Source organism: Fonsecaea pedrosoi (assembly GCF_000835455.1).
Source record: "Fonsecaea pedrosoi CBS 271.37 unplaced genomic scaffold supercont1.1, whole genome shotgun sequence".
Lineage (NCBI taxonomy): Eukaryota > Fungi > Ascomycota > Eurotiomycetes > Chaetothyriales > Herpotrichiellaceae > Fonsecaea > Fonsecaea pedrosoi.
This window is the reverse complement of record NW_013550615.1, coordinates 3,704,720-3,720,981: the sequence shown is the minus strand read 5'-3', so window position 1 is coordinate 3,720,981 and position 16,262 is coordinate 3,704,720. Positions and strand designations below refer to the sequence as shown.

Sequence of the window (16,262 nt, the reverse complement as noted above, 5' to 3'; positions counted from 1 at the left end):
AAGAAACGAGCGGCGGGCAGCTTTTATGTGTCTTGAAGAAAGCTCTGGGAACTTGAAAACGAAGCTTCAACCCTTAACTAGTCCCTAGATAAGAGACTGAGCGAAAGTCATGAACGAGTCGCTGAACCTAAGCACCTGTTGTGTGTTATAATTGTAGGTAGCGAGGTAGGAAGTGGGTATATTGGAACCACACGATCACGTGATCGCAAACGACAGCTATCAGAGACGCACGACTCTCATACCATGGAAATCTACAAGTCCGAGGACTTCTTTCGTGCGCAAGCGATATGTCTTGTTCCCAAATCGGTTGGACCAATTTGAGGCTATCACTAGCAACTCGAAGCCAGTATCCACAAATGAAACCTCATTCCATAACCCAGTTGTTCCCTCCTTTTCCGCCTTTCCAATAGAATAGGCCGTCCCCGACTTGACGCAGAAGGAATACCTGTACACATGCATACCCTATGTGTATCTCCGATCGCTCATCGTTCATTGTTTCCTAGATATATCGTCATGACAAAGTTCAATAAGAAGAACACCAGGCCCTAATGGTACAATGCCGAGCAGCAGCTCCGACATGCCGAGAATGAAAACTGTACAATAGTTAAGGTCAAAGTCAACCGAGCCCAAGCTCGCTGTTGATCAAATGGTTGGAGATGCCATGACCCCGTTCTTCTTCGATATCCAGGACATCAGCATAGTGTCAAGCTGTGACTGCATCTCAGCCAACTTCGTCCGCTCGTCTAAGAAGAGATTGTGCATCAAGGGATGGTCTGGGCCCACCGGAGTGACATTCGATTTGTCGTGCACAATGATCAGAAGATCTTTGATGTCCTGACTGTTTTCCATATATGATCTCAACGAGGCATCTGACCACGTCGGTGTCGACCTGGAAGTTGACGGGGTATGTGTTGTAGTCGAAGGGGAAGCCTTTGAAGTGCTGACAGTCCCATCTGACTCTGAATGGATAAGCTCTTGTGGTAGTGGCGACGAACTCGAGACCGCTGGTGGCAGAGCTTGGAATTTGCTGTCCCCAAACTTTCCGGAGACAATAGGCGAAGTGGCCGAGACTTGGGCAGCAGAGTCTGATCGAGGCGGTTGTATCTCTGACTCTGCAATGGGAGAAAAACTCTGGTGGACTCGCTCGTCCACCTTTGGAGTCTTGTCGTCTGTTTCTGAATCACTTTCATCGATCGCAAAGCGATCCATTGACCGCTTTGTAGAAACCGGCTTGACCGGTGATCCGCTATCTGGACTCATCAACGGAGTAGACTTCAGAGCCGTCGTGACGGGTGAATATACTGTCCTCTTTTCGGTAAGTGAGGGGAAACGATTGACCTGTACTTGTTGAGATTGGTCCGACGCCTCGGGCGACTTCTCATCAGGCTCAACTCTGCGTACGGTTGGCGGGTCAGGTGCTGGCCCTGTCGGGGCTGGAGGGGTTTGTCCGGTTGATTGTTGTGGAGGGCGTGCTTCAGTAGGTGATGCCTTTGGTGTTGGTGATGGTCCCGGTGGCGTCTTTTGCAACTTGCTCGGTCTGCGCTCAGGCCCAGTTTCAGGCTTCATGGTCAAGGACTCTACAGAGTCCTTCGATCCAGGAGACTGACGAGGATCTTCCAAAGCCTTTTCGCTCTCTTCCTGTGGCGTGCCCTTCTTGCGCTTGAAGAGCCCACTGAGCATACCCTTTTTCTCCTTCTTTTTCTCCTTCGACTTGTCATCCACGCCGACAATCTTATCGAAAGTCTCCAGGCTTGGACGTTGGCGAACTTCCTGTTCCGCTGATCCGCCGGAATCAGAATCACCTCGTAGCAGTCGGGGTGTCAGAGAGATCTTCTTCGTCTCGACTGTATCGTCCTTAAAGAATGAGTCGGTGTTTCTGACAACCCCTTTCCTCGAGCGCTGGACGAGTTCGTCGCTTTGTCGCGGCTCTGAAATAGAGTGTGATGGTTGACCCTTGACGGGGCTCGATGCTGTTTCCTTTCTCAAGCTGTCATTGCTGGTCACGCGCTGAATACCATTTACTGCACTGGACTCTCGCGATTCCTGGGTTTCGACAGAAGCCGCCGAAGCCTCTTGTTGATCTTCAGCGTCACCGTCATCAGAATCCAGTCCAATCTGGTCGACTGGACCGTCCTCGCCATCCTCCTCCTCGTCCGAGTACTCATAGTCTGACGGCTCGTAATAGGTGGGAGGCGCAAACTGGACCGTTTTAGCATTCCGTCGACGCATCGCCTTTTTCAATGGATTCTTTGATTTTTCGGGGTTATCCCCTAGCATTTGCGCGGACAACTGTTACCACATCAGCAACGTCTTAGAACAGATGGGGAGAAACCTCGTACATCCACATTTCTGTGCTTGTTGAGTCGAGCTAGCCGTTCAGTCGGTGTTTCGATATGCTCGGCGGGTAGGTAGCCTGGATCAACGATGAGTGTACGGGCCTTTGCGTAGTTCCGAACTGGACTAACCAATGCTACTGTCTTTGACGACGCGAACAAGCCACCAATAACTGTTGCTATCATCGAGCAACACCATGGTGTCGCCCTTTGTGGCGTTGGCCTGACCTTCAACCGTTGCGACAAAAGTGTGTAGGGCATACACAAACTCGAAATCGATATCCTCTGTTTCTCGTAAGCATTCTCCTCCCCAACCAGAGTCGATAAAGCGTTCGTCGGTGGAGAATTGAAATTCATCGGTGTCATCATCAGAACTTTCCTCGAGCCCGGGAAGGCAAGAGTCTTCGTCTTCCCATTCGTCATCCTCGTCGTACAGGATGTCGTCGCCGTAGTCGTCCACCGTGCAAGCTAACAGAGGGTCGTCGAGCGGCAGCAAGTACCTCCGAAATTCTTGAGATTCAGACAGTGGAAGGTAGGCTTGCTGGGTTGCCAACCCCAGTCCTAGCATAGGCGATGAGATCGTACAATACTCCGGTCGTTCACTCAGAAAGCCCCCGCCCGAATCTGGACTCTGCATGTACTCACCATGATGACTTGCCGCGTGGTGTAATTGCGAAGAGTGCAAAGGGAAATGCTCAGGTGTAGAAGAGAAGGGTGATGAAGACAAGGAATCGCCTCGAGTCGGCGTCGATAGTGAAGCCGGGGAAGCTTCACAATCCACAGAATCGACCCTGGGCGGCCATGAGGGAAGGGAGTATTTACCATCTTCGATTGAAGGGGAGCTCGAAATTTTGTCCATCAAGTCGTCGTCCATGTCCTCATCATGGGAGTCAGTACCATCCCCTTCGTCCAGGTCCTGCCCATTGTATCCAGCGCCATTCGTCCCATTGTGGGTGTTTGGATGTTCATCGTCTCGGTCGTCGTCTAGGTCGTCATAGAAATGTTGGTCCGACTGTTGAAACCCTCCATTGGGTCTGTCTTCTGAGCCTCTCGGGCTTATATGTTGATCCTGATATGACTCTTGCTCGGCATGTCTCAAAGTCTGGGCTTGATGTGGAGCAGCGGGACCATAACCATATGGCGAAGGGTGTGCGGGTTGTCTCGAGTGGTCTTTGGCAGAAGGCGAGGTGTGGTCTTGTAAATCAAGGGTATCTAGCATCATGACGTGGTGAGCAGACTTCCTGGTTACAACAATGTCATTCCCATTGATGTGAGCTTACCAGCTCTGACAAGCTGCGGCTTTAAAGTGGTCATTGCGCGAACCATCTATGTGGGCAGACTGGGTGTCGCGTAGAATGTCCGCCCACCAGATTCGACGGGACTCGAGTCGATACAGGTCGCATAGAGACACTTTTGAAACCGGCCAAGGAAACAGGCGCAAATGAGAGGTTCTTCAAGTGTGCAGTGATCGAGAGTCAGGGCGAATGAGAGAGGTCGTGCGGAAACGTATCCTCGAGACCAGACGCGGTAATGACAGTGAGGGCGCAGCGAGGGCCACCTTTTGTGCTCGAAGACGACTTCAGCGACGCGCTGATCAGCAAGGAGGAGAGAAGAGAGCGAGACTCCTTTGGAATGAGGGTGGCAGGCGCGAGGCGCAGGCGCTGGATTGCCGAAAATAACGGTTTGTCGTGTGGCAACGGTGCGATAGATTCAAGAGACAATAATGAAGGAGCAGTGGGTAAAAACGAAGCCCTGATTTCCCCTGTCAAGAGCAAGCCATAATTGAAAAGAGCGAAAAGGGAAAGGAGGATGTTGTTTCAGGACTTGGTTCAAGGGCAGGGAAGCCGCCAAGCTGCCCCGCTTTCCAGGTTGTGGGCCGCCCGGCATACCGACACCAGGCCTAGGGACTGGTCTGAAGGACGTTTTTGTGGGGATCACACAACCCAGCACCCGCCCGCTGGGTGCCGTGGGTGCCCAGATGCCGCCTGCAGCAAGAGGCAGGGCACCAATTATCGAGATGCCCACACGGTTTGTCATTGTCCAAAAGGGCATTTCATCATTTCGTAGCCATCGATGAGCTGATTAGGTCCGGAGAAGGTTTTCTTTTTTCTTTATCATTTTCATTCTGTCATCGCATGTGACTGGTTTGTTGCTTTTTTGTCCTTTTTGGACAAAAGCTGGGGGCACAAAGAGAATCATGGGTTTGAGTCCCCGTCTGAAACGGTACTCTCCGCCACGGGCCAGGCCTATCCTAGGCGCCTTTAGCCCTAGGAAGGGTGCCCAGTGCCCAGTGCCCACCGTGCCTTAATGCCTTTCACTTTGACTGCCCCGACCTCGGTGTGATTCCCTGCCAATTCCTGCCAATATTTTTTCTCTCATCGGACCAAGATTTGCGCGACTCGCCAGGCTCTATGCCCCACGTGCAAGTCCTACAACACCACCACTTTTTCTTCAAGTCTATGCATGCATGCGTTCACCACCACGACCCTTTGCTCCAGGTACTCGTATGGAGATCAGCTCGTCCGAATTGTGAGACCTACCGGTCTCTCCGATCTTGCCAGCCAAGCAGTTCGCCACTCAAAAATTCTTCTGCGCGCTTCCGACAAGCTGAGGCGCATCTTCCGGGTTCCTCCTGCGCGTAATGGCGCAGGCTGACACCGGCCAACTTCTCCAAAGCCTGCGCCTGAGTTCCCAGAGTCATGAAGATAGCATCGACCACAATGTGTCCTCCCCCCCGAACGACATCTCCGGAGAGGTAAACGGGTCCCCAGATAAGTCTCCTGCACCATCCCGCCCGCCGTTCAAAGGCTCGGGTACAAGTCAAGACACCATTCGCCCGACGGCCACCCCTCCTGTGGACATACCGGCAACCAGCGAATTTCCCGCCATCAGCGGAGACTCTACGAGCCCTTCCGCATACATAGATCAGTTTATGCGACGGCGGAATCCGTCGGTCAGCTTCAACAATGAGATCAAGCTTGACTCGGGACATCGTCAGAGCATGCAAGAGCCTTTAGAGAAGCCCTCAAAGGCTCGCGAGCGTGGACGTTCCTTGTTTCAAGCTATGGCAGACGCCCAGAAATCGTCCAGGGCGCACAGTGAGTCAGAGCGGTCACACTATGATCCCATCACAGGCCGGCACCTTCCCAGATACTCCCAAAGCCCACCGAGGGAACAAGCGCGTATCGGAGAGGGCCGTTTTCCCTTACTACAAACCACGGTGGACGCGCTAGCAAGAGAATCCCAGCCCGATTTTCGGCACACCATGTCGATGCTCTCTGATTCTGCGCTGTCTCCCGATGAGCAAGCCGTCGTGGCTCCGGATGACGAGAACTATTTGCTGTCCCCTACGGCAGCTTCACCGTTTACAGGACAGGCGTTCTCCTACGACGATCCCAAACCATTTCGACGCACTGCGTCACAGAGGTGGCGAGAGGGCGACACCAGCGCCTCTCCGCAAGACTTCTTTGCGCGGGCAGGGAGTCTGCGCAATAAAAGTATGCGAGATATCGCGAGCCGGGCATCTCGGCGAGACACATCGGGCTCTGCCACACGGTCACCAAGATCAGCGGCCTCTTCGTATTTGCGAGCATTTTCCATGAGCAGCGGGACGAATGGTGAGGGAGCTGACGTGGGACCGCTCGCCTGTGATTCTGAGGGCCAGACCATTGGCGATGACTACGTGTTGGGTAAGCAGATCGGGTTTGGCGGTTTCAGCACGATTAGACAGGTGACGCAGCTCCAAGACAGTAAGCACCGTCTACTGGCTGTCAAGATCGTCCGTCGCCAAATCGAGGGGAAGAATGAGACGGAGAACGAGCAAGCCCAAGCTGAGTTTGAACATGAGGTTGAGCTATGGCGGTTCCTCAACCATCCCAATGTCCTTCCTCTTGAGGCAGTCTACAAGCTGGACGATGCCACTTTTTGCTTCATCCCCCTCAACACCGGCGGCACGCTCTTCGATCTTGTCCGGGCCAACCGCAAAGGGGTTCCACAGGAGCTTTGCAAAAGCTATTCCTATCAGCTGGCCTCGGCACTGCGGTATCTCCATCTCGACGCTCGAGTCGTTCATCGGGATGTGAAGCTAGAAAATTGTCTGATAGAGCCCAGCAGCGATGGAGGGCCAGGTCTTCTTCGCCTCTGTGACTTTGGTATGGCGGAATGGCTCTCGACAGACGGCATGTCCGGACCACCGAGCCCCGAATTTAACGATGCTGATCGACCTCCTCGGAAACACATCGGTCCAGCCGACACTTCAACCTCTGCCTTCGCCGGTGGTAGTCTGGAATATGCCGCACCGGAGATCCTGCGCATTGCGGAACGTATCAAAGCTGATATCTCAGTGGAGCGGGCCATTGTGTCGCCGGCGGTTGACATCTGGGCCTATGGTGTCTGTGTCTACAGCATGATTGTAGGCTCGCGGCCCTTTCACAATTCATTCCAACCCCGTGTGGTCATGGCAATTCTAGGTGGGGATTGGAACCGTGCCCTTCTTTCGGATAAAGGCGGAACCGATGCTCACGAGCTTGTGAGTGGGTGCCTTGAGATGGAAGAAGGCCTGCGCTGGGACATAACGAGAGTGGTCGACTGTGCCTGGCTCGAAGAACTCGCCGGCTCTGAGGACAACCAGCAAGGTATGAATGGATGGCGACTATGATGAGAAAGACATGAAAGAAAAAAGAAGTTTTAATTGGATGGAAAGGATACCAGCTCTGTTTTGAGTATGGGGTTCCTTTCTGCTATGGCACGACACTCAGGGTCCTTTTTCGCTGTGGTTTTCGGCACCTCGTGGGACGCTTTTCGGGACGGACTGCGACGTGGAATATATGTCCATCAAATCATCCGCGAGGAGGACGACGGCGTTTGGATCGAGCGTCGTGTGGGAACGAATTGGCGGGACTTGATCAACTTGACGACTGCTACGAAATGAATCTCTCTCTTTTCTTTGGGTGACTTTTTTGCTTGTGCAATATTGGCGGCAAGGTGGGAATTTTTTTTTTTGCTCCGGGCGGAGACAGAGAGTTCATGTGCTTTGTGAGAAGAGCAAGCGAAATGTTGATGTACCATTTTTTGTATACTATGATTAACGGACGGTAAATTACAATTCCAGACTCAGACTCAGACTCAGCCTCGGTAAATTGGGTAATTAAATTGATTATGGGTATTTCTGTACTTGTATAGTTTGACTTGCACTCTTGAGACTGCAAGCCTAGATGCCTTTTTCCCCGCCGTTGATAAAGGGCTCATCAGGGCCGATACCTGTACCTGTACGAGGTATCTTGTATTTCGATTGTCAGATCTTGTCCTCGCAAAGGGTATACAAGTCTGTGGATGGAATAGTCCGTGTAGTATACGAGTATATGACCATGGATGTATATAAACGTGTGTATATTGGGTGTTCAGATCAGCCACTTCCCCCTTCCAAAAAAAGGCCGTCCTGGGTATTCTGTCGTGAGAGAGTTACAACGTACAAGTGAATGTGAGTGCAGTCAGCCGCCCGTACCACCTTTTCAAGTCCCCGTCCCCCGTCCCATCTCCATTGTTGTACGAGTAGGCAACTTACCCCGGGTCTTGGGGGTACAACTACCCCAAAGAAACTTCCTCCTTGCTTGGAGATACAAATAGGTACCCACCCAGCCACCCACCTACCACCCAAGATCCCAATAATGACCCTAACCGTAAAAGGCACTGGATCCGCCTCATGCCTCACATCTCGGTGGCAATGGACCGAGCAGCTCGCAGGCGTGTCCCTCTCCCCTCTTCTCCTCGTAATCCTCACTTCATCCTCATCGATGGACAACCTAGGTGCTAGGTTGACTTCTACCATGGCAGGAACCAAGTCGGTCCATGTTATTAAACAAGCTTGAGTGCCTCCCAAAATCCGAACCTGCCAGGATAAAACGAATGGAAATTTGCAAAGGAGGGAAAAAGTGGGAAATACCTGCCCTGACTGCCTGTCCCACGTTAACGCCCAACCCAACCCCTCTTCCCCTCTCCCTCATTCCGCGTATATCGCGCCTCGTCAGAATCACAAGTAGCGAGTTATTGGGTATAATCCGCGTGCGATTTTTCTCTTCTCAAGCAAATACCTTTCGCAGCTCCTCGCATATATTCGTGATGGCCGTTCTGCCGGCCTCCAGAACGGCATCCATGGCCAAGAAGGGGTGCGGCATGCCCTCCATCACAGTGACTTGGGCGTCGACGCCGTTGGCGCGGAGTCGTCGGGCGTACTCCTCCCCGTCGTGCCTGAGCACGTCGAGTTCCCCGACGATAATGTATGAGCGGGGCAGGAGCGCAAAGACGTCGTCCGGGGCTAGCAGCGGTGAGGCCTCGAGGTGCGACCAGTCAGCCTGGTTGGGGAGGTAGTGGTGTCGGTACCAGAGCATCTTCTTGGCGGGGAGATGCGCCGTGAACTCATACTCCTTCCAGCTCGGGCTTGAGTAAGGCGTCGCCGTGTTGTCCGTCACAGGCACCACCAGCACCTGCGACCGGATCGAGACTCCCGGTGGTGCCCGCAGCGCAGCCTTCTGGGCAATGACGGCCGCAATGTTGGCGCCAGCCGACGCGCCCGTGATGGCGACCTTGTTCAGGTCCAAGTCGAGCCGACTCTCACCTTGCGATGTCGACCAAAGAAAGACCTCCCATGAGTCATGAATAGCTGCCGGCCAGGGTTCCTCGGGGGCGAGCCTGTTTCCCTCCAAAAGGAATCAAAGAGGCGAAGTCAGACAGAGATCCCTAGCATTGGAAATGCTCACCAAATGAAATGGGCGTATTTCTTTTGGGGTTAATTTCTGTCGCTTTTCCCCCCTTCAACCCTTGCGAAGGACAAAGGAGCCCAATTCACGGGAAATGATGGGTGGGTTCTAACCTATAGTCAGTGGTGATGACCACCGCCCGAGCTCGGACACAAATGTTGGTGCACACGGTGTTTTCGGTGTCGATATCCCCGAATACCCACCCTCCGCCATGGTAATATAGCACCAGTGGCCAGCCCGATCGAGGGGCTTTCCCTGGTGGGGTGAAGCACCTGATGAGGACGTCGGGCCCAGGGGTCTCCTGTCGCGATATGGAAACGTCCTGCACTCTGCCCACGGGGAGGGGCTTGCTGTGGCTGGGAGGTACGGTCCGAGATCCTCGAGCCACCGAGATGGGGAGGTGGTGGACCTGTTGTGCATTTAGGATGTATTTGTTGTAGAAGGCGACGTATTCGGGGTGCAGTCTGTCCTTGACGCTGGGATGAAGAGGGTAAGGTGGTTGGTGTAGTTCGGCGACCATTTCGACGGGGTGCAGTGTGTTAGGAGGTATTCGGTGGATGAGAGGAGTAGGCATGAAACTGATTAGGAGCCCATTGAGAGAGGAAAGTGGTGTGGAAGAGGAGGTGTTGGTGGTGTTGGTGAAAAGTGGTGGGAAGAGATTTCGTTGCGGTTCTGGTTTCCTTTTCAACCGATATAACAACCACCCATGATGTTTGTATCAACTTTATTTATTCGTCATTGTAACTTCGGGCCAAAGTATGTTCCGCAAGTGAAACTCAGGGAGAAGAGAGAGAGGGCGAGAAAAGGGCAAGAAAGACAAGCTCGCCCAAAACTCAGGTAAGTACCTAGTTACATTTTAACAGAGCTTCCCTTCGCTCCATTTACCCTCAACCCCCAGACCCAGACCCAGACCTCTGCGAGTAGACTAGATCCTCGATAGCTGCCAGACCGTGCAGTACCAAGGCCCCGAGCCAACCGGCCAACCACTCTGGCGGGATCAATGTCATTTGGACTACACTATAGCTAGATGTGCTAGACCAGGAACCCACATTTGTGGTGTTGATTGCTATTAGCGGACCCGGACCTCGTGGTGTTGTTTGTTAGAGATTTAGTTCCTTGTCCTAAAGTAGTACGAGGATGAGGAACCCGTAGTTACACGAGCAGCGTGACGAGGACCTGGTAGGACAGGTACAAGGGCGAGTGTGAGTGCGACGATGCATATTATGGTATGGAAGGCACGGTTTGTCATGTGGGGGGGACTCGCACCAACTCTCGGTTTATTTCCAAAAGGTTCCAGCCTGCTGGGCTCATCCGTCCCCGGTCTCTTCCTCGTCTTTGTTTCTGCTTGCTCCAGCGGTGAACTAGTAGGAGTAGATAGGTAGATAGGAGGAGGGAGGAGGAGGACGTGGAAGAATATCCGTTATCCCAGGTGCCCATCCATTTGTTCCCACAAGTACCACCTTCACCCTCAAAGCAAACATCCATTTTGTCGCTCATCTCCGGATCTGACGGTTTCCATTGGTTGTGGTGATGCTGACAAGGCCATTCACAGTCACGGTTCCAGGTGCGACTGATACGTGGGAAAACGAGGACAATGAGAGAGAGGAGAGGTGAGACTGTGAAACTGTGAAATGTGAATTAGCATGTGTGTGTGTGAGTAAGAAAGAGTGTGAAAGATGCAAAGCGACCTTGCATTATCATCATCCATGGCTCGGCCCCCGCCGTCGCCGCCACTGCCGCCGCCGCATCCACCGTTTTTGCTTTTCCATTCATCCATCCATCAAGGATCAAGGGGAGCTTGAGCCAAACTCTTTTTTTTTTTCCGTGTGGCGGAGAGAATTGGTTGCAAAAAGTGGAGTCGTGTTGGAGGTAAACGAGTCTAGCGAGTCTAACGAAGAGTATGTACAAGGAATACCAAGGGAGTACCTAGAGGGGGAGTGACAAGGAGTAACAGGGATGGTCGAGGTGCCACTGACAAGATGCAGACTGACGCCTACACTGATCAACACTGACCAGGCTCTGCAAGTCCGAGAAGACTCAGTCACGCTACCTATGGTGTCATGCTGTGCAACTGAACTTGTCTCCCTTGTCTCCCCAATAAATTCCAATGGGAATGATCGAATGGCTTTGGGGTCGATACTAGGTAAGAGGTACTCGGTACTCGTCGGGGGTTGGCCTGGCCTAGCCTGGTAGCCCTTGGATTAGCGACCATCTATCTACCCACCTGCCACACAGGGCCTCACCACCTGCGACGAGAGACTAAGTAGGTGCTAGGTAATGAGCACTAGGTACAGGAGGTACCGAGGGTATGTATGTAGATCACTGATCGCTCTTTCGTCCTGATGTCCCGAGTTGTCTTCATGGTAGGACATTCGCGGTAAAACTTCCCTGTCATCTGCAACCTGCCTGCGACCTGCGACCTGCATACCTGGAAACAACCGAACCGACCAAACAATCCACAGCTTCTAACTCGAAAGCCCCTCGCAGGCTTGCAGCAACAAACAACATCGTCGTGCACGTCCTGCATCTTTTGCCGAAGCGCAGAACGAATCGGAGAAGTGCACGGCCCCTGGTTTGCCGTTGTTGTTTGCTGCTTGCTGCTTGCTGTTTGCTTCGTCTCGTCTGCGGGGCACAAGGTACTGTAGGTACGTACAAATTAGTGGGCGCAGGTTGCATGTCGCTGCATGTACCATGTACTCAGGCACTCAGGGTACCTAACTAGCGTGCTGTGAGGCTGTGCAGATTCATTCGAGACCAAGACCAGCAGTCTCCTTCTCTTCTGTTCTCTACTCCCCCGTATCCCCGTCCCTTGGCCAGGAATTCAAGTTCAGTCGCTTCCTACTCGGTACAAGTTATTCACTTAACTCGTCAATTTCGCCATGGGAGTTACTCGGTGAAATGCCAATGTTTGGGCCATAAGTGGCCATTTTCCAGGCGGGAGATCGTCTTGGCCGCAGATTCAGAGTACTCATAATGTACCGAGTACGTACACTCCCTACGAGGTATCTCTGGATGTACCACTGTCTACCTTACTACTATACCACCATATCCGGGCTGAGTGTCCAGTCCACCATCTTCCCCAAAGACATTACTCGTACGTACTCAGTACACCGAGAAGAAAAAGAAAATAAAAGAGGGTCCTTCCCATTTCCTAACCGATATCTAGCGAGAGCGGTCCAGACTTTGGCGCCCCGTGCGTCCCCCAGAAGTAAAAGTAACGAGACAAGTACATATGACGAGGCACTGAGGGCTGCCCCTGGCCCATGGTGGTTCTGGAGGCCCTGACCCTGGCACTAGAAAATCAAGGAAAATAATTACGAGAGATCGTCGTCGAGCGAGGGAGGGAGGATCTTCCCTTCCCTTGCCTTCCCCTTTTCTCTTTTTCCCCATTATTCTTACCTCCGTGCCATTCATTCCCTCGGAGAAATGGTCCACAGTCACCCACCCACCCCCAATATGTACTGTAGGTATGTCATGCTGGTCGTGTCATTGTCAGAGCGGGGGTACGGTGGCACGGTGGTTTGAGCGCATGTGTGGTGGTCTTGTGTTCCATTGTGGCCTTGGATCCCTGTGTCTTTGCGGGCTTGCGTCCTTACTTTTGAGCCGATAGACGCAAGGACAGGGAAGGACAGGGATGGATGTATGTCAGTGACAAGCGCGAGCGCGAGCGCGAGCACGAGCACGAAGATCATTGTAGAATTGCCAATTGTTATTGGTTGTACAACACTTCTTTACTTGGTCCGAGTATGGTAGGTTAGTTGGCCAGGTATACACACTCAAATCAATCTGTGTTAGCTGGCTCTCCAATTTCCCCCATGCGATCATCGACCCTACAGCTCATGGTGCAGAGTGATGGTCATGGTCATGGTCATGTGTACTTTCTCTTTTTTCCTTTTTGCCCCCTACTCACGCTTTCTTCCTTCTTTGTTTCTCCCTTGTGCTCGTCCATCGTCCGATCTGAACAGTGTAGATAGATTGAGGAGGTGGGACGTGAAACCCGGCGGCTCCGCTAATGACTTGACATGCCATGTACCAAGGTAGTGGTGGATATGTAAGAACAAAGACCCAACCGAAAAGAAAATTGCCTAATCAAGGAATTTAGTAGGCTGCGTGGTGTGGTGTAGTGTGGTGGTAGTGCAAGCGAGTCACACTCAGGCTATCTGGCAAACACTGTAGATGTCGGTAGGCTAGGCGTCAGAGATGTGTGTCCTGAGTACGAGGTCACGGGATCCTCGTGCTCGGTATGTGTCGGGTAATTAATAAGGATTATCTGACCCAGGTATAGTTCCTACAAGTGGGAGGATGTGGACGGCACCTCGTACTGAGTACCACGTACAGAGATGGAAGGGGCTCGTGATTAGTGAAAGCTAGAATAGCAAGCTACACTCACCCCTCACCCTCCTACCCTAGATTTCTGTTACCTGTTACAAGAGTTTGTTTCAGTGATTGTGCCCGACAATGTTGCTCGGCGTCGATCGTCATCGGCAATCAGGCCGTCCTGTGTGTGCAATATTCGTAGTCGAAGCCAAGCAACCTTAGTGGGTTCGAACGTTAGTGAGGCTCCCCCGTGGCGTCGCAGTTGGCACTCTCTCGACGTTATGCCAAGCACAGCCCCCATTGGCCAGCGCTAAACCCCCTGGAAGTCAGGGACAAAAACTGCGGAGTTGAAAGCCCAAGTCGCTTGAGGACACTTTTATTTGGCTGCGGTCTATCTCAATCATCCTCTGCTCGATCCTGCCGTCAAGACCTCCTCCAGACGCCGCTTGAATTCCCGTCTCTCAATCCAACCCCAGAGTGTTTATCCAGTTTGATAAACTCCGGAAGCATGCGATTTGGCAGAGCAGCGGCCTGCGCCGCGTTCGCGGGTTGGATAGGGGCAGGCGTGGCACACAACATCGCTCTGAAAGCACACACAAGAGAATGTTTCCACGAAGAACTACACAAGGACGACAAGATGACGGTGACCTTTCAAGTGGGCGACCGTGAATTCGGAGGTGCTGGGAACCTGGACATTGATTTCTACGTATGCCAAAAAAAAAACCCACCTGGCCCATCTCTTTGGTATCGAAGACCTTTTTCCTTGACTGACCATTGGGGCGGTTTGTGATGCCAGATCACCGATCCTTCGGGGTCTTATGAAACCCAGCTCAACTCGGTGTCCTCGGGCGACTACTCGTTCGATGCCCGCATGGATGGGAAATACGTCTACTGCTTCAGCAACGAGCATTGGTCCGCCAACAGCAAGGAAGTCTCTTTCAACGTCCACGGAATTGTTTACGTCCCCGAGTCCGAGGCGCCCCAGGACCCCTTGGAAACGGAAGGTTCGTATTTTGTTCCCCATTCTGGACCACTAGAAACAAAAGCCGCAAGGAGACTAACAGAATATGCGTCGCATCTAGTCCGCCAACTCTCCGATCTCCTCGCCCAAGTCAAGGACGAGCAAGCCTACATTGTCGTCCGTGAGCGAACGCACCGAAACACGGCCGAAAGCACAAACTCAAGGGTCAAATGGTGGTCGATATTCCAACTGGGCGTGTTGATAGGAGAAGGAGTGTTCCAGGTCTGGTGGTTGAAGCGGTTCTTCGAGGTGAATAGCCGACCCCTTCCATGATCCCATATGGTGTCTTTGCGCCTTGGTTATGTGTGCTGGAGTGGGGTGACTGTCCGATTTTGAAATTGCATCTGGCTGGACCAAAGAAGACAAAAAGTTGGAACCAAGGCTGACGGTTTTCTGCGTCACAGGTCAAACGCGTTGTATAATAGTTCACGAGGTCTTTATGAGATGGGAAAAAGGTTCTCGGCCAGTGTTATGTTAAGTGTCTTTCATCATCGTCGAGGCCGCATCAATGGGTATTGGTATTGTCCAGGTGGGTGGTCTGTTACGACCAAGGTACCATTGGATTGAGGTCACAACAACACCAACTCGAAGTCTTGGCAGAGTACTCCATCGCTGGAGGACATTACCAGTGGTCACCGGGCGTGCATGGACGTGTCCTGCATGGGGGCAAATAGACATCGACTTCATCCGCAGGCTCGGGTGGCTGCAGTCTCGAGAAGTAATGAACCACCAGGAAATCGAGGACGAAACAAATAGACAGAGAAGATATTACACCATCAGCAACATACGCGACAGAGAGGACTATGAGAGAGGAAGCAATAGAACAAGTGATTGGTTTACCTTTCCTTTCCAGCCAGGCGCACAACGAAAATCTCCGTGAAACAGCTTCACACGCAGCAAAAAAGGAAAAAAAAGAAGGTCCCATGCAAACTTGATCAGGGCTCGAACAGGGAGAAACGCTAACAGGTTGTAACACAAGGCCACGACCACAGAAGAGATTCTATGTTACCAATGATATTGGTGTGAGAAGAAGTAGTATTCTAATTGATATTGGTACTGTCAGTGATACTGGCATTGTCATTGAGATAGGCCTTGTCATAAATATCAAGTGGTAGTGGTAGTAGTAGAGAAGTATGGTCAAGTAGTCTCTCGGTCCAAGTCACATCTTTCTCTCCTTCATACTTCATACATCTCCTGTAGTAAAGCGCTTTACCTTGGAGATGAAGAGAATAATCATTAGGAGGTCCGGATGGGACTCGGCCAGTGTTACCACCACATTCGAAGGGCATGAAACCGATTCGGAAAGTTGGTGGAAATTGTGGGACTATAAAATATAACATGAATAAAATTCTGAGGATCGTGAAGAAGACAGAAGTGGGTATTGAGTTAAGTGAAGTGAGTGAAGTGAAGTGAAGGAATGAAGGTGGAAGGAAGTAAAAGTAGCGACATACTCGGTTCACCTTCCCCTTTTCTCGCACCAATTCCCCATGGTGTCTTCCTCACTTGTACATCTTGTTGCGCCTCACTCGACGATTCCCCTCTCTCACCCAATGGTACAGATCGACCACCCTTCATCTCCAAACAAGTCGAGGTCCAATTTAACTCTTCCCAACATCCCCTCCTCCGAGACCGAGATCGCTCTCACCACCGTCGTCCTGATGGCGCCATGCTCGGTACTGTTTGTACGAAATACGAGTCGGCGCCATCGTGTGCTTTACCCGATCTGACTATAGCATGGAGCGTAATTACCTTGCGCCTTGACCTCGGCTTCGCTTAGACGCTCTGTCCCAGTGTCCTTCGCCACCGCCTCTTCCACCTCCTCCTCCCTCATCCCAC

General features: G+C 52.2%; 4 protein-coding genes across 4 annotated transcripts; 2 read left to right on the top strand and 2 right to left on the bottom strand.

The window, feature by feature from the left end:
• Positions 1–642: 642 nt before the first annotated feature.
• Positions 643–3,555, bottom strand: Z517_01350 (uncharacterized protein; the record flags this gene model as incomplete). The annotated part of the gene is made up of 3 exons (XM_013434310.1): positions 643–2,289; positions 2,340–2,413; positions 2,466–3,555. 3 exons carry the CDS (start codon positions 3,553–3,555, stop codon positions 643–645), a joined length of 2,811 nt encoding a protein of 936 aa, XP_013289764.1.
• Positions 3,556–4,974: 1,419 nt separating this feature from the next.
• Positions 4,975–6,990, top strand: Z517_01349 (uncharacterized protein; the record flags this gene model as incomplete). Its single annotated transcript, XM_013434309.1, has 1 exon — positions 4,975–6,990. One exon carries the CDS (start codon positions 4,975–4,977, stop codon positions 6,988–6,990), a length of 2,016 nt encoding a protein of 671 aa, XP_013289763.1.
• A 1,420-nt stretch (positions 6,991–8,410) lies between these two features.
• Positions 8,411–9,608, bottom strand: Z517_01348 (uncharacterized protein; the record flags this gene model as incomplete). The annotated part of the gene is made up of 2 exons (XM_013434308.1): positions 8,411–9,020; positions 9,202–9,608. 2 exons carry the CDS (start codon positions 9,606–9,608, stop codon positions 8,411–8,413), a joined length of 1,017 nt encoding a protein of 338 aa, XP_013289762.1.
• Positions 9,609–13,913: 4,305 nt separating this feature from the next.
• On the top strand, positions 13,914–14,699 carry Z517_01347 (uncharacterized protein; the record flags this gene model as incomplete). Its single annotated transcript, XM_013434307.1, has 3 exons — positions 13,914–14,111; positions 14,202–14,409; positions 14,488–14,699. The coding sequence occupies 3 exons, from the start codon at positions 13,914–13,916 to the stop codon at positions 14,697–14,699; spliced, it is 618 nt and encodes a 205-aa protein (XP_013289761.1).
• Between the last annotated feature and the right edge of the window lie 1,563 nt (positions 14,700–16,262).